Raw genomic sequence first — 23,265 nt, 5'->3', positions numbered from 1 at the left:
AAAAAAAAAAAAAAAAAAGAAAAAGAAAAAAAAAAAACACACACACTCGTGGACGGGGACAGCGGCTCATGCCTATAATCCCAGCACTTTGGGAGGCTGAGGCAGGAGGATTGCTTGAGCCCAGGGGTTTGAGACCAGGGGCAACATAGTGAGACCCCTCCACAAAATTTAAAAAATTAGCCAGGCATCGTGGTGTGTGCCTACAGTCCCAGCTACTTAGGAGGCTGAGGTGGGAGGATCTCTTGAGCCCAGGAGGTCAAGGCTACAGTGAGCTATGAGTGTGCCACTGCATTCCAGCCTGGGAAACAGAGTAAGACCCTGTCTCAAAAAAAAAAAAAAAAAAAAATGAAAAGAAAGGAAAGGAAAGAAAAACAAAAACAAAAAACCAAAACACACACTCAGCCCTGCTCCCACCGGGTGCAAAAAAGTTCCACACCCCACTCACCATACCTAACACCCATCATACTGAAAAGCTTAACAAAAGTGGTTTATGCATAAACATTACAGATTAGCATTTTTTGAGCACGCCTTGTGGGCTAGGATTGTGAGAAGGAGCCAGAGAAAGTTAAGAGATGTGGTCCCTCTCATCAAGGAGCTCCCATTCTAACAGGGAATGCCAGCCACACACAATGGATTTGGGAAGCCATCTATAAGCACATGCAAGGATTGTGTAGGGGGTTAGCCACAAGCACCACGGGCAGGACACTGGTAAGGTTCAGCCTCCTCTGATCTCGCCCCAAGCCTCTGGGGACTCACCTCCTTTGGGCCTCTGATAAATCTACTCAGGGCTCAGGCATCTGCTGGCAGAGCATCAAGCACACACCCTTCTGTAAGTCCTGGTGTTGCTATCCTTGGGGCCCCAAGCTGAGTTCACCCCAAGGCTGGGCCCAAGAATTCCTGAGCTTCAGGCTCTCCAGCACACCCCTTGCTCTGCTATCCGCCTTCTTCCTCTCACCTCTTAGAAAGCTGGACACTGGCCAGGCAGGTGGCACACACCTGTAATCTCAGCACTTTGGGAGGCTGAGGCAGGCGGATCACCTGAGGTCAGGAGTTTGAGACCAGCCTGGCCAACATGGTGAAACCCGTCTCTACTAAAAATACAAAAATTATCCAAGTGTGGTGGTGCGTGCCTGTAATCCCAGCTACTCGGGAGGCTGGGACAGAAGAACTGCTTGAACCCAGGAGGTGGAGGTTGCAGTGAGCTGAGATCGTGCCACTGCACTCCAGCCTAGGTGACAAGAAAAAAACTCCATCTCAAAAAATAAAAAAATAAAAAATTGTAAAAAGCTGGACGCTATATTTCACCAGCATCATTCCCACTCCTCCTTGACTCTCCCTTTCCCTACCGCCCTCCCTAACTCTCCCAGGCCCTCTTCCCTTCTCAGACATTCTCATCCTCCCTCACGGCTCTAAGTGCCACCTCGAGGCTCATGCTACCTAAACCAGTATCATCAGCCCTGATCTCCCCACTAAGCTCCAGACTCCATTATCCAACCTGGCCAAATGGGGGTGTCCCATCAACCCTCACACTCAAAATGTTGCTAAGGAATTCACCTTTCTCCCAAACCTCCTTCTCCAACATGCCCCACTTCAATGAACAGCACCACCCGTGTCACCTAAAGTCAGCCCTGGTGAGTGGATCCCTCCTTTTCACAAGCCCTACCCCATACTGATGCATCAGGATCCTGCCCCCACCTTCCACTTAGACAACACCGCAGCTTCTCCCAACCTATCCCTGCCACCAGCCTGACCCTCCCTTGCTCATCACCCACTTGGTCACCAGAGCCAGGTTCCAAAACACAAATGCAATCACTAAAGTAAAACTGAAATACATAATTTAGTTAGATAATTAGAAAAAAAGTGGTTTAAGAAAGTAAACATTGGCCGGGCGCGGTGCCTCAAGCCTGTAGTCCCAGCACTTTGGGAGGCCGAGACGGGCGGATCACGAGGTCAGGAGATCGAGACCATCCTGGCTAACATGGTGAAACCCCATCTCTACTAAAAAAAAATACAAAAAACTAGCTGGGCGAGGTGGCAGGCGCCTGTAGTCTCAGCTACTCGGGAGGCTGAGGCAGGAGAATGGCGTAAATCCAGGAGGCGGAGCTTGCAGTGAGCTGAGATCTGGGGGCACTGCACTCCAGCCTGGGCGACAGAGCGAGACTCCGTCTCAAAAAAAAAAAAAAAAAAGAAAGTAAACATGGCTGGGCATGGTGGCTCATGCCTATAATCCCAGCACTTTGGGAGGCCAAGGAGGGTGGATCACTTGAGGCCAGGAGTTCGAAACCAGCCTGGCCAACATGGTGAAACCCTGTCTCTACTAAAAATACAAAAAATTAGCCAGGCGTGGTAGCGGGCACCTGTAATCCCAGCTACTCAGGAGGCTGAGAAAGGAGAATGGCTTGAACCTGGGAGGCGGAGGTTGCAGTGAGCCCAGATTGCACCACTGCACTCCAGCCTGGGCAACAGAGTGATACTCCATCTCAAAAAAAGGAAAAGCATTAGAAGAAAACAGGCAAGGCACAGTCCCCAAACCCACATGCAGACTTTTTTTTTTTTTCTTTTGAGACTGAGTCTTGCTCTGTTGCCCATGCTGGAATGCAGTGGCACGATCTCAGCTCACTGCAACCTCTGCCTCCCGGGTTCAAGCCATTCTTGTGCCTCAGCCTCCTGAGTAGCTGAGATTACAGGTGCCCGCCACCACGCCTGGCTAATTTTTGTACTTTTAGTGCAGACAGGGTTTCACCATGTTGGCCAGGCTGGTCTCAAACTCCTGACCTCAAGTGATCCACCTGCCTCGGCCTCCCAAAGTGCTGGGGTTACAGGCATGAGCCACCACATCCGGCCATGCAGACTTTTTTGTTTCATCCTGAGAAACCAGTGTGCCTCTCTGTACAATAAAAATGTTGCTATGTATTTTCTATTCATTTAAGACTTTCTCAAGAGAAGACTGGAACAGTAAAATAATTCCTTTCTCCCACTCAGAAAGTCCCTGCTGGTGGTTGCATCAGTAGCAAAAGCAGCTAGTAGGCTTGTTTCCCTTCTGGTTGTGCACTGCTGGGCTGCTTTGCGATCCAGAAACCAAATCCAACGAAATAGAAAAGCGTAACACAAGTCTAGTTACTATCTTCAAGACAAAGGGAAAAATACAAAAAGGCAATCAACTGCACACTTCTTTGCTAACGGCCAGGGGAAGGAGACACTGTCAGAATCTAGCACTTTTTTTCTCCCCATCTGGTCTTTAAAAAGCAGGAACTAAACACTGGTTCACAGGCTGAAAAATATCACAGGATAAAATATCAGAATCATTGTGTCTAAAAGCCTGGCTCTCAGCACCTGCATGATGACTCTTCAGCAAGGAGTACGTAGCTGAGAGCTTGTTGCTTGTTCAGCTTGTTTACTCATCATCTTTGCTCCAGCAGTATTACATGTCTCTAGGTTCCCCCGAGTGCACCATGCCTTTACTCACAATGTTCCCTCTTGCTGGGACGCCTGTTCCATTGTCCCATCTAGCAAAAACTTACTCATTAAGACATCAAATGTCCACTCCCTTTACAAAGCCTTTCCTGACTGTTTGATCCTCTTCTTTTTGTTCCTCTTTACTGTACAGAAACACCTGTTAAAATATCTCGGGAGGCTGAGGCAGGAGAATCGCTTGAACCCAGGAGGCAGAGGTTGCAGTAAGCCAAGATCATGGCACTGCACTCCAGCCTGGGTGACAGGGTGAGACTCTGTCTCAAAAAAAAAAAAAAAAAAAAAAAAAAAATCCGCAACAACTCTTAAGCTCACAAATCTGCCTCCTCCTATAGACTACAAGCCCAGGTTGTCATCTTCATCTTAATATTCTCAGACTTGGTTCAGTGCACGGTCCAAAGGAAGTCTTTAGCAAATGTCTACTGAATTAATACATAAATATACATCTACCTCCACTACAATGAGCTGTTGGCTTTTAAGTACATGGATGAGCTTAGTCTTGGTGTCCTAAAATCCAGGTCCAGGGTAGCGGCAGCCCAGGAGTACTAAAAGAGTGTGAAGAAAAACCCCATGGCCAGGCACGGTGGCTCACGTCTGTAATCCCAGCACTTTGGGAGGCCAAGGTGGGTGGATCACTTGAGGTCAGGAGTTCCACACCAGCCTGGCCAACATGGCGAAACCCCATCTCTACTACTAAAATTACAAAAAATCAGCCAGGTGTGGTGGCACACGCCTGTAATCCCAGCTACTTGGGAGACTGAGGCAGGAGAATGGCTTGAACCCGGGAGGCAGAGGTTGCAATGAGCCGAGATCACACCACTGCACTCCAGCCTGAGTGACAGAGGGAGACTCTGTCTCAAAAAACAAACAAACAAACAACAACAACAAAAAATCCATGAACAAAACCCATCCTGAGTTGAAGTGCACTCATTACTCTGCTTACACAGGTTCAACTGCAAGGGCTTAGGAGGGCGGGAGTACAGCAATGTTCTTATATAGAAAGACAACTTCGTCTGGGTATGGTGGCTCATGCTTGTAATCCCAGCACTTTGGGAGGCTGAGGCGGGTGGATCACAAGGTCAGGAGATTGAGACCATCATGGCTAACGTGGTGAAACCACGTCTCTACTAAAAATACAAAAAATTAGCCGGGCGTGGTGGCAGGCGCCTGTAGTCCCAGCTACTCGGGATGCTGAGGCAGGAGAATGGCGTGAACCTGGGAGACAGAGCTTGCAGTGAGCCAAGATCACACCACTGCACTCCAGCCTGGGCGACACAGCAAGACTCTTCCCCCCTCCTAAAAAAAAAGAAAGAAAGAAAGATAACTTCAACAGGAAAGTAAATCTAGTCAACTTCCTCTCAATTATGCTGATGGAGCAAAATGACGGCAGCACAAAAAAACTCAACCAGTGGCGAATCCATAGACCAATATCATTAAGTTTTGAGACATGTATTATTATTTTGCAGCAAAATTGTCTTCCAGATTCTATCTGGCTCAAGCTATGTACACATAAAGGATGACAGGTATCTAATGTAGGGCTTCATGAAGCTCAGCTGTAATGCAGACACCTGGCCAGGCCAGGAAGTTCCCCTTACCTGGCACAGTCCTGGGTGCCTGCCTAGATGGTTCTTGCAGTTCCCCTTCCTGATGCTGGTGGAAAGCAGGGCTACAGAGAGGTCTCGACCCAAGGCTGCCCCAGCCAGGTCAGAATTGGACTGGGCACGAGTGGGTTTCCCATTTTTCAGCCTTGCATCCACAGCCTGGAAGGGCTATTCACAGCCACCTGCTCCATGTACTCTCACTTGGCAATTACTTGCATTGACCTAGGGGCTAGACTCCTACTACCTAGCAAGGGCAAAATGTGGAAAAAGGGAAGCTCGACAAAGATGGGGGAGGCCCTGGAGAGATGGGACATTGGCAGCCTCGCCATCTACCAGGTAACTGGCTCCTATGAACTCCAGTGCACCGTTGCAGGGGAAACCATGAGCAAAGGGAGCAAGATGCTCTGACCCTTGCTTAAATAAATGAGGTTGGAGGGAGAGGGTTTAAAACTAGAAGAGGTGGCGGGTGCGGTAGCTCACGCCTATAATCCCAGCACTTTGGGAGGCCGAGGCGGGTGGATCACCTGAGATCAGGAGTTTAAGACTAGCCTGGCCAACATGGTGAATCCCCATCTCTACTAAAAATACAAAAATTAGCCAGGCGTGGTGGCAGGCGCCTGTAATCCCAGCTAACCGGGAGGCTGAGGCAGAGAATTGCTTGAACCCGGGAGGTGGAAGTTGCAGTGAGCTGAGATCGTGCCACTGCACTCCAAACTGAGCGACAGAGCTAGTCTCCGTCTCAAACAAAACAAAACAAAACAAAAACAAAACTAGAAGAGGAAAACCACTCTGGTCTGGGATACCTTGGTCCCAAATTTCCTTTGGGACCTTCCCAAAGCCATCTTCCTTCTCACCTCACCGTCTCTTCCTAACCCCACTGCACCTCCCCACTCGGGGCATGGTCCACAAGTCATTTCAACCTCTCCCACTCTCATGCCCTAATTCCTCCCCACAACCAGATTACCCTTTTCTCTATGTGTCCCCATCACCTTGCCTCAGAGTCTGGCCCCTAATTCCATTTTCCATTTTTCTTTTCCCATTCCACTAGTCTCCCTTCCCAAGGGGTACTTCCTGCCCTAAGCTCGCCTACAGGCACTACTATGGGTTAGCCACTTAATACTGACTACTCCCCTCAAGCCCCCGGGACACATCCTCCACCCCGCCTGAGCTGCAGGAGATCCTCCTATACCTTTAACCAACCTCCACGTGCGTGTTAACGGCGGTGACAGCATTTCCTTGTCTCTCTGCTCCCGCCCCCAAAAGCGCTACCCATTGGTCGCTGGGTTTCTCTGTTCTCGCTCTAATTGGCCTTGCTACAGAAAAGCTCCAACCAATGACCTCTCCGTGTCTGTCTCCCTCCTCCGATCCTGGAAACTCATTGGCTCCGAGGATTTAGGACCTGTTAGCTTGGTTGGGCGACTAGCAAATCCTTCCTTCCCCGGGGTAGAAGTCCAGGGTGAGAAATTGGTTCCGAACTCAAAGGAACCCAGCGCCGGGCCACAGCCGGGTCACGTGGCCGGCGGCCCCCATGACGTGCCGGCTGCGGGGCGTCACAGCGACGTTCGGGCGACCCGCCGAGTGGCCAGGCTACCTCCGTCACCTCTGTGGTCGCAGTGCTGCCATGGACCTGGGACCCATGCGCAAGAGTTACCGCGGGGACCGAGAGGTGCCGCCGCCAGGGCCAGGCCTCCTTCAGGGGCGGGGGAAAAGGGGTCCCCGGAGTCATCTACAGCGGGGCGGGGAGTAGGAGGAGCCCCTCGGGGCTTCTGGGGCCACCCGGTGGGGCAAGGAGGTTTGGGGATCACCCCCAGTGGGAAAAGGGGGCTTCAAAGACATCCCACCGGGGGAGGAGTTCCGGGGAAACGCAAATGAAAATGGGTTCAAAAGGCAGCCTTTCGTAATGGGTAAGAGCTCGAACTTTGGAGCCTGCCTGGGCTGGAATCCTTAGTGTCTCTGGGCCTCAGTTTCCTCATCTGGGAAGTGATAGTACCTGCCTCACGGGGATGTTATGGTCTTAAATGTTTGTAAAGTGCTTAGAACCCTGCTACTCGACAGGTAGCAAGGTCAGATAACTTACTCAGTCCCACAGCTAGTGATGGATGAATCAGGGTTTCATGTGATGGATGTCAGGACAGTGCTGGGCCTCCCTCAAGGGCGGGGGAAGAGTGCTCCTCGGAGTCATCTACTAGGGGGAGGGGAGTAGGAGGAACCAGCCTCTCAGGGCTTCTGGGGCCACCCCCTGGGGCAAGGAGGTTTGGGAGTCACCCAAACCTCCTTGTGCCAGGTGGGCATGGTCATGGGCCCCTCTTTGGGTGGGTACAGTGATAAACAGCTTACAAACTGTTTGACAAAAAAGTAAGTGGAATATGGGGGAAGGGGACTAGCTCAGGGAGGAGGAGAGAAGAAAGCTCTTAGCTTACTGCCTTCAGTGCTTTCTGCTGACCACTGGGAAGTTCTTTTCCTTTTCCATCCTCAGGAGGGGAACCAAAAGAACCTTTCAGGAGTTGGGGTCCAGGACCCTGGTTGCCAAATCTGGTTGCATGTGGTCATTTCTAGAAATGCTTGTTTAAAATGCAGTTTTTCCAGCCTGGGCAATATAGTGAGACCCTGTCTCTACAAAAAAATAAAATTAGTCGAGCATATTGGAGCGTGCCTGTAATTCCAGCTACTTGGGAAGATGAGGTTGAAGGATCACTTGAGCTTGGGAAGTTGAGGCTGCAGTGAGCCAAGATCACACCACCGCACTCCAGCCTAGGTGACAGAGTGAGACCCTGTCTAAAATAAATAAATAAATAAGTAAATAAAAATGCAGTTTTTGATTAAGCCTCAGACCTGCTGAATGAGAAATTATGGGGGTGGAGTCCAGAAAGTTTTTTTTATGCTCCCCAGGTGATTCTGATGCACAGACAGTTTTGGTACCCATGACATGAAAACCCTGATTTATCCATCACTAGCTCTGGGACAGCAAGTTGTCTGACCTTTTTATGCCTGTTTCCTTACCTGTAAAATTGGGCAAAGATTCTTCTTACTGCATACTATTTTTTATTTTAAGGTCATTGTCATGAGGACTAAATGAGTTGATATTTGAAAAATGATTAGAACAGTGCCAGGTACTTAGTAAGCACTATATATGTTTATTAAATGGAATAAATCTCCCTTCCTAGGCATTTGAGGAGACTCATCTGACCTCCCTTGACCCAGTGAAACAGTTTGCTGCCTGGTTTGAGGAGGCTGTTCAGTGTCCTGACATAGGGGAAGCAAATGCCATGTGTCTGGCTACCTGTACCAGGTGGGCATGGCCGTGGGCCCCTCTTTGGGTGGATACATATGAACTAGGAAGCTTATGAAGCTCTCAGCTCTGGATGCCAACTTTATGGTTCCAGCTCTGTTATTAATGTGCTGTGTGGCTTTAGATGAGATACTTGTCCTCTCTGGGCCTGTGTCCTTACCTATAAACCAAAGACCAGACCACAAAATTACATTTCAGTGATAAAAATGCAATGCCTTAGACTGGGCGCCGTGGCTCACACCCGTAATCCCAGCACTTTCGGAGGCCGAGGCAGGTGGATCATGAGGTCAGGAGATCAAGACCATCCTGGCTAACACAGTGAAACCCCGTCTCTACTGAAAATACAAAAAATTAGCTGGGTAAAGTAGTCCCAGCTACTCAGGAGGCTGAGGCAGAAGAATGGCGTGAACCCAGGAGGTGGAGGTTGCAGTGAGCCAAGATCGTGCCACTGCACTGCAGCCTGGGGAACAGAACGTGAGACTCCGTCTCAAAAAAAAAAAAAAAAAAAAAAAAATGCAGTACCTTGTTCATCTCTGCCCTTGATACATCCACAAGCAACTCCTTGCCTCCCTCATCTCCCCATCTACCCAAGCCTCGTCTGCCATTCAGGAGCTACTTCTGGTGAAGCTCTGTCTCGAAATCTAGCACAGTACTTGACTATATCATTCCTTTGACAGTCATATGCCCTTCGAGACATCACTTGTATTAGCCTATTATTCAATTCTCCTTGCTAAAGTGTAAGGCCTTGAAGCCAGCGCTCTTGTACTGTGCGAGTGGATATTTCCCAGAGCTCTGAGCAGAGGAGCTGATCTCGTAGCACCACTGTGATCCCAAAGCATTGGGTGATTGCATTATTGTTAGTCCCTGCCCTTAGGGTCTTATGAGTTAGCTGGGGATGTCTTAACAAAATACTGTAGACTGGATAGCTTAAACCACAGGAGTTTATTTCCTGATAGTTCTGGTGGCTGGAAGTCCAAGATCAAGGTGCCATCAGGGGTGGTTTCTGGTGAGGCCTCTGCTTGGGGTTTGCAGACAGCTGCTTGTCGCCATGTCCTCATACTGCCTTTCCTGTGTGTGTTGTGGGGGGCAAGGGAGATGGTTCTGAAGTGCCTCTTCTCTTACAGTGACACCAGTCCTATTGGATTAGGGCCCCACCCCTATGACCTTGTTATTTAACCTTAATTACCTCCATAAGGTCCCTGTCTCCAAATACAGTCACATTGGGGTTTAAGGCTTTAACACAGGGGTTTTGGGTGACACTATTCAGTCCATAACAGGGCCCTAGGCTGTGGTGTCATACCTCTAGGACAGACCCCCAGGAGAACATGGGAGGGGACCCCAGCCTAACAGCCCAGTAAAGGAGGTACAGCTGGAGGGGGTGCTGAGACATCTTTTGGGGAGAGGGACTGTAGCCAGAACATTGAAGCAGGCTCTGACCACAGTGCTCTGCTGTTTGCTCCTAGAGATGGAAAACCCTCTGCTCGCATGTTGCTACTGAAGGGCTTTGGGAAAGATGGCTTCCGCTTCTTCACTAACTTCGAGAGTCGAAAAGGAAAAGAGCTGGTGTGTGAAAGCAGCTGGTAATCTTTCCCAGTGTCTGCAGGATTTGGCCCTTTCCTCCTCAGTCACCTTCTCATGCCACCCCACCCCTCAGTCTACTTGCTCTGTATGTGCAGGTGCCCTCCTGCCATGAGGCCTTGGCACTTGCTGTGCTCTTTGCCATAAATGAATGAATGCGCTTTCTAACCAGCCTCACCCCATCAGCCATCACCTGTTCCTTCAGATCTCAGCCCACATATTACCTCCTCAGGAAGGCCTTCCTTAACTCTGACTCAGACTCAGCCCCTCATGTTGTTTGCTGCCATTATAACTTGCAACTTTCCTTTTTTTTTTTTTTTTTTTTCTTTTTTTTTTTTGAGACGGAGTCTTGCTCTGTCGCCCGAGCTGGAGTGCAGTGGCCAGATCTCAGCTCACTGCAAGCTCCGCCTCCCGGGTTTACGCCATTCTCCTGCCTCAGCCTCCGGAGTAGCTGGGACTACAGGCGCCCGCCACCTCGCCCGGCTAGTTTTTTGTATTTTTAGTAGAGACGGGGTTTCACCGTGTTAGCCAGGATGGTCTCGATCTCCTGACCTCGTGATCCGCCCGTCTCGGCCTCCCAAAGTGCTGGGATTACAGGCTTGAGCCACCGCGCCCGGCCGCAACTTTCCTTTTTATCATTTTCTTCAGTTTGTAACTAAGCTTTTACTTGGGGGATTATGTAACTGATATTTATCTCCTCTGCTGAACAGTAAGCTCTGCAGGAGTGGAGGATGCTATGTTTTATCTCTGCTGTATCCCCCACATGTCTCCTGTTGTCAAACCCAGAGTAAGCACTTCGTGTGCATTCAGTGAATGAATCCAAAGTGAGTAAACCTCCCTGAGTCCATGCCAGCCAAACATGCATTTCTCAAGACTCGCAAATCTGTGGGTGAGAGAAATCACCCAGTCTCACTTTGGAGTCTAACTGGCTTAAACTTAGCTCCACCACTTACTGCAGGAACTTGGGCATGTGACTTAGCCTGTCTCCGTATCTGTGACAATAGGCCTACTTTTGAGGGTTTAAATGAGCTCATACAGTGGATGCATCTGCTGTGGGCCTGCACACTACAGCTCTCCTGCCTTTTCCCTGCATGCCGGAGGCCTCCTCTCCCTATCCTGATGGCTGGCTGTGGATTCTCTTTTACTTCTAGGACTCTAATCCCTTTGCTTCCCTTGTCTTCTACTGGGAGCCACTTAACCGTCAGGTGAGTGAATTTTCCCAGGACAGCCTGGGATGGGCTGGGTTGGCAGGGCCTGAGTTTATGGCTAAGTCTAGTGAAGGTCCCTAGACTGGGCAAACATCCCAGCTGGGCACTCTGCCTCTAAAATAGCCCTCAGTTAGCTGGGGCCAAGAGTGGTGGGACAGCTGATAGAACAGAGACGAACAGGGCCTGTGCTGGTAGGGAGGGCAGGTGGCATTGAACGCCATTCACCCAGAGCCATCCTCGAGCAGGTGCGTGTGGAAGGCCCTGTGAAGAAGCTGCCCGAGGAGGAGGCTGAGTGCTACTTCCACTCCCGCCCCAAGAGCAGCCAGATTGGGGCTGTGGTCAGCCACCAGAGTTCTGTGATCCCTGATCGTGAGGTGAGTGGGGCTCCGCTGTAGTCCTCCAGGTGGCGGAGGCTTTGGCTTATCCCCAGAAGCTGTCTCCAGGAGATGCCAGGTTCCTCTCTCTCCAGCCCAGTGAAAACAGTGAAAAGGACAGTAAGAAGGGAAATAGGGGTAGGGAGAGGGAAAATAGGCCCCCTCTGTCCATCTGGCCATCCCGTTGACTGTGTGCTCCTGGAAGGCAAAGCCCAGTCTGCTCTGCTCACCAATGTCCCCAGCACATACACATATCCCCAGGAAGTCCTTGTTAATGAATCATTGACTGGGCCTGGCCCTTCTTCTAACTCCTTCCCCTGGACAGTATCTGAGAAAGAAAAATGAGGAACTGGAACAGGTCTACCAGGATCAAGAGGTGCCCAAGCCAAAATCCTGGTGAGTGACATCTGGTAGTCATCAAAGAGGGACACCAGGCCCCTGTGTTTACTTGAAGCCACCTGCCTGGGGAATCACAGATCTCCTCCTCCCGGGCCACCCTCATCAGATGCATCCCGGCAACTTCCTTCAAGAGGCCCTGGGATGAGGGGTGAGGGTGGGAGAGTGACCTGGCTAGGAAAATCCACAGAGCACTGAAACCTCTGCTTCTCCTTATAGGGGTGGCTATGTCCTGTACCCTCAGGTGATGGAGTTCTGGCAAGGTCAAACCAACCGCCTGCATGACCGGATAGTCTTTCGGCGGGGCCTACCCACAGGAGATTCCCCTTTGGGGCCCATGACCCACCGCGGGGAGGAAGACTGGCTCTATGAGAGACTTGCACCTTAACTCTGGGACCTGCTGGGCCAGAGTGGAGCTAGGGCTAGGTGTCAAGAGAGGGTGTGGGATTGGGACTCAGGCCCTTCTTTCTAAACTCAACTCATTTCCCTCCCTACCCTTTATATTCAGGACTCTTCAGAGCTCATGCTCTAAGTTCTTTGTACTCAGTTGGTTTTCAGTTGGCTGGTCAAGTGGAGTGTAATGGTGACGTAGAGAATCACAAATGGAAAATCATTCCATAATTATGTTTTTGACCCTGCCTATGATTGATTAGGATAGCTCCCTCTAAGGGTAGCAACCAGTGTGACTCTGTTTCTGGTGACAGGGTGGGCCCCAGCAGCCCTGTCTGTTACCATGTGAGTCATACTGGCCAAAGCTTAGTGCCAGCATATTCACCTGAGCCAACGTGGCCAATCAGATTGTTTTGTCAATAATTTGAAATTTGAACTAGAGGGATCCAGAACCTTGGGAGTCACTGAAGCCAAGTCATTCATGGCAGCCAGGAAACAACAGGAACCAACAGCCTCTGCCTGCTGCTGTTGCAACTCCCAGGATCCCTCCCTCCCAGGTCTGGGCCGTGCAGTTCCTCCCCCTGCCTTGAAACACCCCACTATCTGTAAAGTCTCTCTCTCTCTTTTTTTTTTTAACTTAATCTCGCTAGAATATATTTCTGTTGGTTACAACTTAACTCATTTATGGATAGGATTTTTTTTTTTTTAGATGGAGCCTCGCTCTGTCGCCCAGGCTGGAGTGCAGTGGCGTGATCTTGGCTCACTGCAGCCTCTGCCTCCCGGATTCAAGCAATTCTCCTGCCTCAGCCTCCTGAGTAGCTGGGACTACAGGCACACGTCACCACACCCAGCTAATTTTTGTATTTTTAGTAGAGACGGGGTTTCACCATGTTGGCCAGGATGGTCTCCATCTCTTGACCTTATGATCCACCTCAGCCTCCTGAAGTGCTGGGATTACAAACATGAGCCACCGTGCCCAGCCATGATAGTGTATTTTTATAGCACTTCCCCTACTGATTGCTGCCTTCTCTGTGGCTCCAAGGGACCCATAGAGTCACAGGGAAGTTACAGGGAAGCAGGTTTCATCTCAATATTGGGAGAGATTTCAAACAGTCAGACCTGCTTAAGAAGGAGTGGGCTGTCACTAGGAAATTTTATTCCCAGTCAGTCAGGGATTTTGTAGAAGAGCTTCATGTGCTGGTACCAATCGGACAGGAAGATTTTAATCAGCTTTACTATCTATGTTTGTTTATGGAAATTGTGTGTATATATACATACATTTTCCAAAAAGAAAAATTAAATGATTATACAGATCATGTTTTTCAGACTATTCACATATCTGCTTTCCTTACTCCCCACCTCTGCTGATAATTCCTAGATCGTTGGCTTTTCACCCACACTGGAATTACCTGGGGAGCCTTAAAAACCCTGATGCCTGGGTCCCACCCTCAGAGATGATTGAATCAGCCTGGCCAGCATGGCAAAACTCTGTCTCTGCCAAGATATGAGTGCAGCCTCGGCACTGGGAAATTTAAAAGCTCCCCAGAGAATTCTGTGCAGCCAAGGTTGAGACCTCCTGGTCTAGAGCTTTGCTATACACAGTGTGGTCCACAAGCCAGGAGCATCCGCATCACTTGGCAGCCCCTTAGAGATTCAGACTCCAGACTCACTGAATCTGACCCTGCAGTTTCACTAGATCCCAGGTGACCAGCTGCACTAGACTCAACCTCTAAACCATGACCTTCCACCCTCACAGTCTGTGATCGTTTAGTGACCCTCAGCTGAGTCCTGTGCTGAACTGTGTTTGTTCTCGTTGAGCACAAGCCCGCTGACCAGGGACAGACTGGATGAGCAAGCAACCTGCTGGCTATGGAGAGGAGCCAGGCCGGGTAAATATTTGCTGTGACTAAGCCAGGATCAGAGAACTGACTGTTGCTTGCACTGGCTGGCATTGAGCTTGCCACTCTGTGAACTGTGCTTCCTTCCCCTGCATGGACCTGTGCCTCAGTCACTATTATCCGCAGGGCTCCTCCAAGGGCAGCCCTCTCCTTGTTTATCCCCCTTAAGCCTGCGTGCAGGAAGGCACATTAACCCTTCGCCCCCTGCAGGCAGGAGGGTGTGGGGTGACCTTACCTACCTTGCCCTTTCTCTTGTACCGTAGGCTGTGCCATTTATGAGTACGTGTATGTGTGTCTGTGTTTGTGTCTAGAAGTGCTGCACCCACCTTGTATTGTTGGAGGTTGTGTATCCCCCCAGCTTTGAGCCTGGTCTCAGATGTTCCTTTTCTGTTCTCTGTCCAGCAGTTACTGCCCCCAGTCTGTAATAAAAGCCTGTCAGCCGTGCATTTTATTGATGTTCAACCCAGCCTGGTCTCTCTCAACCCCCAAGGCGGGGACTTGGGGAATTTAAGCGAGTTTCCTGCCCCCTCACTTCTCCCCACCATGTAGGCAGTACGTCCAGCAGGGGGAGCCCTCCTCCCAGTGTCGGCCCCTTCCGGGCAGTGAAAGCCACTTCTAGCCGGCCTCCCCTGCCTCCCTCTTCATCCGCTTGGGTCGCGTCCCAGTGAAACTGTGGTCGATAACCCGTAGCCTCTCCCGGTTCCCGCACATATTTGCACTCTCGGTTCCTCCTCCTCCCCTGTTCTCATGAAAACTTGCAGCTGCCTCACTCTGCTTCCCTGGGCAGCCAGATCTCCCTTTGGCTTCTAGTACCTACCCCATATCCATCTGGTACCCCAGCTTAGAAACATAGGTGGACTTTACCTAGAAGATGGAGCCAGGGTCAGCATGCAAGGGGCAGAGGGGCTGTGGATACTCTAACCCAGAGGGGTAATGGTGATACTGGAGGAGCTGGCAGTACAGTGCCAGTATTATCTAGACCCTTAGGTTGGTGGCCCAGGGCCCATCCTTATCTCCCACTTCAGGGAAACCGAGAATGGGCGGATGTGGGAGATGCCTGTAGTCTGGGGTCTTAAGGGACACTCAGCTTCAAAACTGGTTGGCTTTATCTAGCCGCTTCTAGAGTTTGTCCGGTTCCCTCGAATGATGCTCACCTCCCAGGATCCTAAGACCCAGACGTTGCTCCCTTCCCTCCCAAATTCCCCTTCCGCAGAAGATGTCTGTGCTTTTCTTTGTTCCGAGCTTCAGTTGCCTGTTCCCGTAGCAGATGAGAATCAAGAGTGGAAGGTGGCTGTGTGGGACAGTGGTCACATGTACAAGCCAGCTCTGGCTTCAGTCCCAGCTGTACCACTGCCAGTGCCTGGCCCCCGGGGTGAGTGATTTAACCTCTAAGCCTCAGCCAACTTGTCTGAAAAATGGGGATAATGACAGTATCTGTCTCAGGCGATGATAGAATTACATGAACAAGCTTAGGGAGAACTTGTTCTAGGGGCCGCCTGCCATAAGCACCCTATAAATGTTAGCTATTAACCGCAGGGCTGCGGTGTGGGGAAAGTCTGAGCTCCTCTGTGGAGGCCTCATGGATTGAGTAGTTGGTGAGACCCTAGAAAGTTCTGTGTAGTGGGAATGGGTAGTGGAAAGAGGCCTTGGGAAAGGCAGCACCCCTGAGCCTGCCCTCCAGCTCCTGGTCTCCCTTACTCATCATTTGAGGTCCCCCTGGCCTGGGTGAGGCACCTAACAAAGGCTCCCTTGTATAAGTCTGTTTGTTTCAGTAATAAATTCCCTGAGCAACAGCTCCTGGGGTGGGGTGGCCCAGCAGCCTGCCAGGAGCTGACCTGGAAGCTACAGGACCACATTGTTTAGTGGCCACCTTGGTCTCTCCCTGTGTTTCTACCACAAGCTCCAGAGATTTGGCCAGCGTTTTTTTTAATTCCCAGCTCTTATGGCTTCAGAAAGAGCTGGACCTAACCTCATAAGATGACAGCTTTCTCTTCTTTCTTATTTATTTATTCATTTATTTATTTATTTATTGAGACAGAGTCTCACTCTGTCGCCCAGGCAGGAGTGCAGTGACGCGATCTCGGCTCACTGCAAGCTCTGCCTCCCAGGTTCACACCATTCTCCTGCCTCAGCCTCCCGAGTAGCTGGGACTACAGGCACCCGCCACCATGCCTGGCTAATTTTTTTGTATTTTTGTAGAGACAGGGTTTCACTGTGTTAATCAGGATGGTCTCCATCTCCTGACCTCGTGATCCACCCACCTCGGCCTCCCAAAGTACTGGGATTACAGGCGTGAGCCACCGTGCCCGGCATATTTATTTATTTTTGAGATGGAGTTTCACTCTTGTTGCCCAGGCTGGAGTGCAATGGCGTGATCTTGGCTCACCGCAACCTCAGCCTCCCGGATTCAAGCGATTCTCCTGCCTCAGCCTCCCAAGTAGCTGGGATTACAGGCATGCACCACCACGCCCGGCTAATTTTGTATTTTTAGTAGAGTATTTTAAGTAGAGATGGGGTTTCTCCATGTTGGCCAGGCTGGTCTTGAACTCCCAACCTCAGGTGATCCACCCACCTCAGCCTCCCAAAGTGCTGGGATTACAGGCATGAGCCACCACACCTGGCCTCTCTTTCTTATTTATTAAAAGAATTTTTTTTTTTCTGGAGATAAGATCTAGTTCTGTCACCCAGGTTGTAGTGCAGTGCTACAATCATAGCTCACGATAGTCTTGAACTCCTGGACTCAAGCAATCCTCCCACCTCAGCCTCCCAGGTAGATAGGACTACAGGCATGTGCCAGCACAGTCAGCTCCTTTTTGTTTGTTGGTTGGTTTCTTTTTTTAGACATGGGGTCTCACTATGTTGCCTAGGCTAGTCCAAACTCCTGGGCTCAAGCAATCCTCCCACCTCAGCCTCCCAAAGTGCTAGGATTACAGGCCTGAGCCACCATACCCACCTTCTCCTTTTTCTTAAACCAAAGCTGTAGGGTATGGTGGTGTTCCTTATAAAGTAAGGGGGAAGGAAGCCAGTATTAAACTGAGTGCTTACTATGGGGCCTGTCATAGGCCACTTAATACTGACACTCCCTATGTGATAGGTATTATTTCAGCCCCCTTTTACAGAAGAGGGAACCCAGGCTCAGAGTACAAGCAAATGTTCCCAAGGTCACCCAGCTACTAAGGGGTAGAGCCAGAGTTTGAATCTTAATCCCAAACCAAACCACTGAAACTTTGGGGTCAATCACCAATGGTCTGCCCTACTCTCTTAGAGCACCTGATGGCCTCTCTGTTAACCGGAGAGAACCGACCACTGAGGTGTAACTAGCTCCTTCTGCACCCCCATCCCCATACTAAGGCTAGTTTGATGGTAAAAATTAGTGACCCAGTTCCTATATTGTCACACCTGGCAACCCTTCCTGAAGCTTGAAAGGAACAGTTTGAGCACAAAGGTCCACTTTACTTACATGAAGGAAGATAAAGGCACGAGAAACAGTCATCTCAATAAATGCAAGACATGAGCATAAAAGAGGTTCTCTGCTTTTCCAGCATTGTTATTACAAAGAGAGAAACCTACAATTAGTTTGTTAAACAAAATTCAAGGCTCCAGGACTCATCTCTGGAGCTGATACGTCTTAAATACTATTATAGTAAGGGAGGGAGAGGAGAAAATTCCCCATCCACTCCCTCAATTTGGCCCGTGTAGCTTCCCTTCGAGGGTGTGTGACTTGCCACCTGCACAAGTCATGGCCAAGACAGGAACCAAAAGGCCAAACTACCATCAATCTAGTCTTCTACAGCACCCTGACAGAGTGCCAGTGTCCTCTGCCCCCTCCACACTTGAGGGCAAAGTTCCAGGAAGTTTACTGCTGGTGTTAGGAGGTGAGCTGAAGTTCAGTGTCTCTGCCTCTGGCTCCACAGAAACCAGCCCCTATCACGTGGCTTCTGGAAAATGTGCCCTCCTCAGGACTGGTCCAGGGAGTAGTCACGGGTAGAGAACGTAAAGGGAGGAGCAGTTCAAACTTGACCTTGACCCTGTGTCTAGTGATGAGATGAAGTCTGTCTGGCTCACTCTCTCCATTCTCTACCATGCCCACCTCTCTGCTGGCCCTGCCATTGCTTCAAGGAGGGCTATTCCTCTTGGGTGAGAGTTTTCACCCTTGAACTAGAGTGCCTTTATATGTGGTCGGGGGGAGGGTGGGAGGACCCTGGGATCTCCCAGGCCTTACAAAAGTGGAGGCACATAAATACAAACCTAAAAACCAGCCATTTCCTGCCAGCAGGTATCAACTACCCCCACGGCTTCAGCTATGGCCAAAGAGGCCAGCGTGGCAAGGTCCTGTCTCAGATCTAGCTGATGGCAGGGAGCCAGGAGGTGTTAGCACCCTCCTCAGCCCTTCACTTTGATGACCGTCCTTCCTCGTGATCATCAAAAAGGTTAGGGTTCTCTGCCAGCGTGGCTCTCACTTTTTTCTTCTCCTTGAAGCGTCCTGAGTTGGAGACCTTGACGTGTTTGCCCTTTGTACTCTTGTCCACGATCTTCTCCAGGCGGGTGTTAAAGTCGCTGTTGGGGCCTCCAGCGTCAGGCCTTGGGGGTTCTGCGCCTCCCTCTGTTTGGGCATAGGTGTCAGGAATCTCATACAGCACCTTGGGAGTGGATTTCTTTTTCCGGAGGAAAGTCAGCTTCCACCAACCAATTTCAGTCGTCATCGCGCTCCCTAAGCCGAGGGTGGGGCTTTCTGCTGGAGCAGGGTCAGGGAGACAAAGGGGTCAGTGGGAAAAGGGGGTAGGTGCCTTTGGACCAGTGTGCTTTAGACTCCTAATCATGGGCTGTTTTAAGAATTAAAGAAAGGGCTGGGCACGGTTCCTCACACCTATAATCCCAGCACTTTGGGAGGCCAAGGCAGGTGGATCACCTGAGGCCAGGAGTTCAAGACCAGTCTGGCCAATGTGGTGAAATCCTGTCTCTACTAAAAATTAGCTGGGCGTGGTGGCACACACCTGCAATCCCAGCTACTCGGGAGGCTGAGGCAGGAGAACCACTTGAACCCGGGAGGCAGAGGTTACCGTGAGCTGAGATCGCACCACTGCACTCCAGCCTGGGTGACAGAGCCAGACTTGTCTTAAAAAAAAAAAAAAGGCCGGGCGCGGTGGCTCAAGCCTGTAATCCCAGCACTTTGGGAGGCCGAGACGGGCGGATCATGAGGTCAGGAGATCGAGACCATCCTGGCTAACACGGTGAAACCCCGTCTCTACTAAAAATACAAAAAAACTAGCTGGGCGAGGTGGCGGGCACCTTTAGTCCCAGCTACTCGGGAGGCTGAGGCAGGAGAATGGCGTAAACCCAGGAGGCGGAGCTTGCAGTGAGCTGAGATCCGGCCACTGCACTCCAGTCCGGGCCACAGAGTGAGACTCCGCCTCAAAAAAAAAAAAGAAAGAAAAAAAAAAGAAGAAGAAGAAGAATTAAAGAAAGAATTTAAGCTAGGGCTGAATAAACCCAAGACTGAGATCAGTGCGGGTGACAATGCTTTTGGAGAGTGTGAGACAAGAAAAGGGTCAAAGTCAAGGTCAAGACAGGGAAGTCACCCGCCAGACAGAGAGGCAGTGGGACAGGCACACACCATTGCCCTGCAGGGTTGTCGGGAGCTTTGAGATAATTCCTGCCAGGCCCCTCAGGGCCACAGGCAGGTGGACAGCTTGCCCGAGTCACACAGCATCCAGGCCTTTGATGCTTTTCCCGAACTTTCCACTATACCGCCAGACCCTGCAGCCAGGCGTGGGCAGACCATTGACTGGTAGCATAGGGAGAGAAACGCCCTGTGCATTTTGCTTGGAATTCATTACAAAATTAAATATAATTGGTGACATTTCAAGCAATTTGAACTTCCCAGTGGTGACCAGCAGGGCTAAAGTAGCTGCTGGGCTGTTCCTAAGGCAGGAGTCAGAGCCTCAGGCTGGGAGTGGGAAGTCCTGGGGGCTGTCCTAGCCTCATGACCTCTGGCAAGCTACCACCTCTCTGGGCCTCAGTCTCCTCACCCATCCCATCCAGCCCTAGTATTTAGCTCTATTGTTAATCCCTGCCCACAGAGGTACCCATGCATTGCAAAGTAAAACTTAGGATAATGGGAATAATTACTAAGGGATGGTTCCCTTTCCTCACCAAGCTTCCACAAGGACAGGAGTTGGAAGGGGAGCTAAAAAGGCAGAAAGCAATTAGAAGGATCCCAGAAGTACAGGGAGACATGGTCATCACAGGTTGTACCTTTCAGGGCGGGGCTTGGGGCTGAAATCCAGGCTTCTCCACTCACAAGCCATGTGCCCTGCCATGGAGCTGCCTTCCCTGGGGGCCTCACCTTTGACTAATTTCCACAAAGGTGCTGTCTGAGCTAGCAGAACCTCTGGGAGAGAAGGTTGCCTGGACATCATTGATAGCTGGGGTATGTAAGATAGAAGCAGATGACAGTCTGCTAGATGAAGGAAGATCAATGACAGAACAGGTAGAGGAACGGTGATGACTGGCGAGGTCAGTGGTCTGGTTCTCGGGACGCCTAGCTGCCAGCTGTGAAAGCTCCCAGGAAGGAAGGCGCAGCTAGTATACACCAGAAAGATAGAGGGTATCACCTCCTTTTAAAAACTGGAGGGGTGTTCACTGCATTTTTATAGTGACTTTTTTTTTTTTTTTTTTGAGAGAGTCTTGCTCTATTGCCCAGGCTGGAGTAAAATAGCATGATCTTGGCTCACCTCAACCTCCGCCTCCCAGGTTCAAGCGATTCTCCTGCTTCAACCTCCAAATAGCTGGGATTACAGGCATGCGCCACCACACCTGGCTAATTTTGTATTTTTAGTAGAGACGGGGTTTCTGCATGTTGGTCAGGCTGGTCTCAAACTCCTGACCTCAGGTGATCTGCCTGCCTCAGTCTCCCGAAGTGCTGGGATTACAAGCGTGAGCCACTGTGCCCGGCCCAATAGTGCCTTTCTTTGTGTAGGAGGAGAGGATTTCTCTTCTCTGGTTTCCTGATTTCTGGAATTTCCATAATTAGTATAGATTATTTAAGGGTTGGGGGGCATATCAAATTTAGGAAAGAGGAGAGCACGATGTGGGCCTAGGCTTTACAGTGAGCTGAATGCCTGCATCCATACCCCTCATGCTCTGGTGTCCTGATCCTCCATGTCCCCACCCCCTCCCTCAGAGCACACAGCCAGTGGGTTCCTTCCAACACCTCTCTGTCTGGAAAGCGGCTCCCACATTGCCAGCTCTGTCCCTTTAGCTGGGCTCAAGTAGCAAGAGAAGCTGAGGGGAGATCTTGTGCAGCTCATGCTCAGAAAGTGAAAGAGCAGTGAGGGGGCGTGATAAATACTTCCAGGGCACCCTGGAGAGGTGAGCGCACCTAGGGACAGCCTGAGAGGTTTGCTTTGGCAGCTTGCCACACCTGGGCTTAGCACAGCCTTGTACAGAACTTAGTGTTCCAGAATGGGTTTCTGGAAGGAGGTGGGGGAGAGCAGAGAAGGAGGAACAGGGCAGTTGCTTGGCCTGTGGATGCCCCAGTCACTGCCTTGTCTAGAATGAGGCCCACAGCCCCACCACTGCCCATTTGGGGCTACCAAGGAACTTGGGGAATGGAAGAACAGAAGATCCGCCTCCCGAGACTGTCATAACCACCAGATTTTCTAGCTCCAGGGAGAAAAGGGCTTCTGCCTGTGCCCGTTAAAATTCACCTGTTTTAACAGGCATTTCAAGTTGGCAAACCTGGGGCTTAACTCTCCTTGGTGTAAAGGGAGCCACAGATCACGAGGAACTTGTCAGCAAACTGTAGAGATGGGAACAGCCCTTGTGCCCTGCCCTGGGGCCTCCATCAAAGCATCAGCTCTGATGCCCTTGCATTCTGGCCTTGTACTCTGGTCTCTCTAGAATACTCTGCCAGAGGCCAGGTGCAGTGGCTCAAACTATAATCCCAGCACTTTGGGAGGCTGAGGCAGGAGGATTGCTTAAGGCCAGGAGTTTAAGGCTAGCCTGACCAACTTGGGGAAACCTCATCTCTACTAAAAATACAAAAACACAAAAAATTAGGCGGATGTCGTGTCGTGTGCCTGTAGTCCCAACTACTCGGTATGCTGAGGCACGAGATTCCCTTGAACCCAGGAGGCAGAGGTTGCAGTGAGCTGAGATTATGCCACTGCATTCCAGCCTGGGTGACAGAGTGAGACTCTGTCTCAAAAAATAAACAAACAACAAAAAGAGAGAATACTGTTTTTGCCAGGCCTTCCTGTCTGTTCTGCCCAGGAGGACATGTGGGCACCAGTAAGCAGGTGTTTGCCCCATTAGGCAAGCCGGACTTATGGAAATCTGAGTTTGCAAAACAGAAAAATTAGCAGACTATTCTTTGTTTTACAAAATAACCCAGCTGTAGGATCCTGTAAATAGTCATCATAAAAAATAGTGTAAAATCTGATTTGCTTTAAAAACAAGCAAACAAAAAAGGTGATGTGATATCCAAACTTCCCAGATTCTCAAAGTTGCAAAGAACAAGATTTCTACAACCGCATGCCTGTGCCTCATCAGAGAGGGCTGAAAGGGGTTGGGGGAGTAGGGGCAGGTAGCTTGGGACTTCAAACAGACCCAGCATTTGGTGACACATGGTGGGCCCCGCAGTTCGCTCGTGCAGGGTCCTGAGCTGGCCAAGCTAAGGGCTGGGCCCTTGCCCTGGGGCCTTGCAATCCAGGGATGATGGAAATCAGTCCCTGAGGATGCCAGCTTCACCTCTGCTGTTTGCACAGCTTTGGGGCCATGAAGGGCCTCATGGCACAGCCTGCAACCCCCGGTCTTTGGTGGCCAGTGCTATAGCATGCACATGGGTGTCCCAGGACAGGCCCCTCCATCCCAGCTGGGTTTGGTGAACTGCTCTGAAGGGCTTTGCCCAGACTGAGCCAGGCCCCTCCTGAGCTAGGTCAAGTTAACCATTGACTGGGGCAGAGGTGGAGGGGCAGGGGGACAGATAGGGGAAGCAAGTCAGCTAATATATTGTAAGACAAAACCCAGAACTCCCTCCCCGATCCCTCTGCAGGGCCC

At 50.5% G+C, this 23,265-nt stretch overlaps 2 protein-coding genes and 1 long non-coding RNA gene across 4 annotated transcripts in view; 1 reads left to right on the top strand and 2 right to left on the bottom strand.

Moving 5' to 3' along the window:
* LOC111537513 overlaps positions 1-6,330 on the bottom strand; it is a 40,530-nt gene extending 34,200 nt beyond the window's left edge. Inside the window, exon 1 of one of the 2 annotated variants that reach the window (XR_002730027.2) lies at positions 6,262-6,330. This is a non-coding gene — a long non-coding RNA (uncharacterized LOC111537513). Of the gene's footprint in view, positions 1-5,066; positions 5,650-6,261 lie in introns of those variants that run through there. The other variant, XR_002730028.2, reaches the window with a different exon arrangement.
* A 118-nt stretch (positions 6,331-6,448) lies between these two features.
* PNPO (pyridoxamine 5'-phosphate oxidase) lies at positions 6,449-14,656 on the top strand. Its single transcript, XM_023204338.1, has 7 exons — positions 6,449-6,738; positions 8,237-8,361; positions 9,825-9,924; positions 11,091-11,144; positions 11,393-11,521; positions 11,847-11,917; positions 12,137-14,656. Exons 1-7 carry the CDS (start codon positions 6,601-6,603, stop codon positions 12,303-12,305), a joined length of 786 nt encoding a protein of 261 aa, XP_023060106.1. The 5' UTR covers positions 6,449-6,600; the 3' UTR covers positions 12,306-14,656.
* Positions 14,657-17,637: 2,981 nt separating this feature from the next.
* On the bottom strand, positions 17,638-18,933 carry PRR15L (proline rich 15 like). Its single transcript, XM_023204339.2, has one exon. The coding sequence runs from the start codon at positions 18,906-18,908 to the stop codon at positions 18,597-18,599; it is 312 nt and encodes a 103-aa protein (XP_023060107.1). The 5' UTR covers positions 18,909-18,933; the 3' UTR covers positions 17,638-18,596.
* Between the last annotated feature and the right edge of the window lie 4,332 nt (positions 18,934-23,265).

This window comes from Piliocolobus tephrosceles, chromosome 16 (assembly GCF_002776525.5).
Source record: "Piliocolobus tephrosceles isolate RC106 chromosome 16, ASM277652v3, whole genome shotgun sequence".
Taxonomy (NCBI): Eukaryota; Metazoa; Chordata; class Mammalia; order Primates; family Cercopithecidae; genus Piliocolobus; species Piliocolobus tephrosceles.
Note: the sequence above shows the minus strand (reverse complement) of the source record. Positions and strands in the feature narration are given on the sequence as shown.

What these genes read in the sequence shown, in the direction of transcription:
- PNPO (XM_023204338.1), top strand. Translation starts at nt 6,601, where the DNA reads ATGACGTGCCGGCTGCGGGGCGTCACAGCGACGTTCGGGCGACCCGCC. An exon ending in GTCGAAAAGGAAAAGAGCTG is followed by an intron (nt 9,925 to 11,090) that starts GTGTGTGAAAGC and finishes TTTTACTTCTAG; the next exon opens with GACTCTAATCCCTTTGCTTC. An exon ending in GGGAGCCACTTAACCGTCAG is followed by an intron (nt 11,145 to 11,392) that starts GTGAGTGAATTT and finishes ATCCTCGAGCAG; the next exon opens with GTGCGTGTGGAAGGCCCTGT.
- PRR15L (XM_023204339.2), bottom strand. Translation starts at nt 18,908, where the DNA reads ATGACGACTGAAATTGGTTGGTGGAAGCTGACTTTCCTCCGGAAAAAG.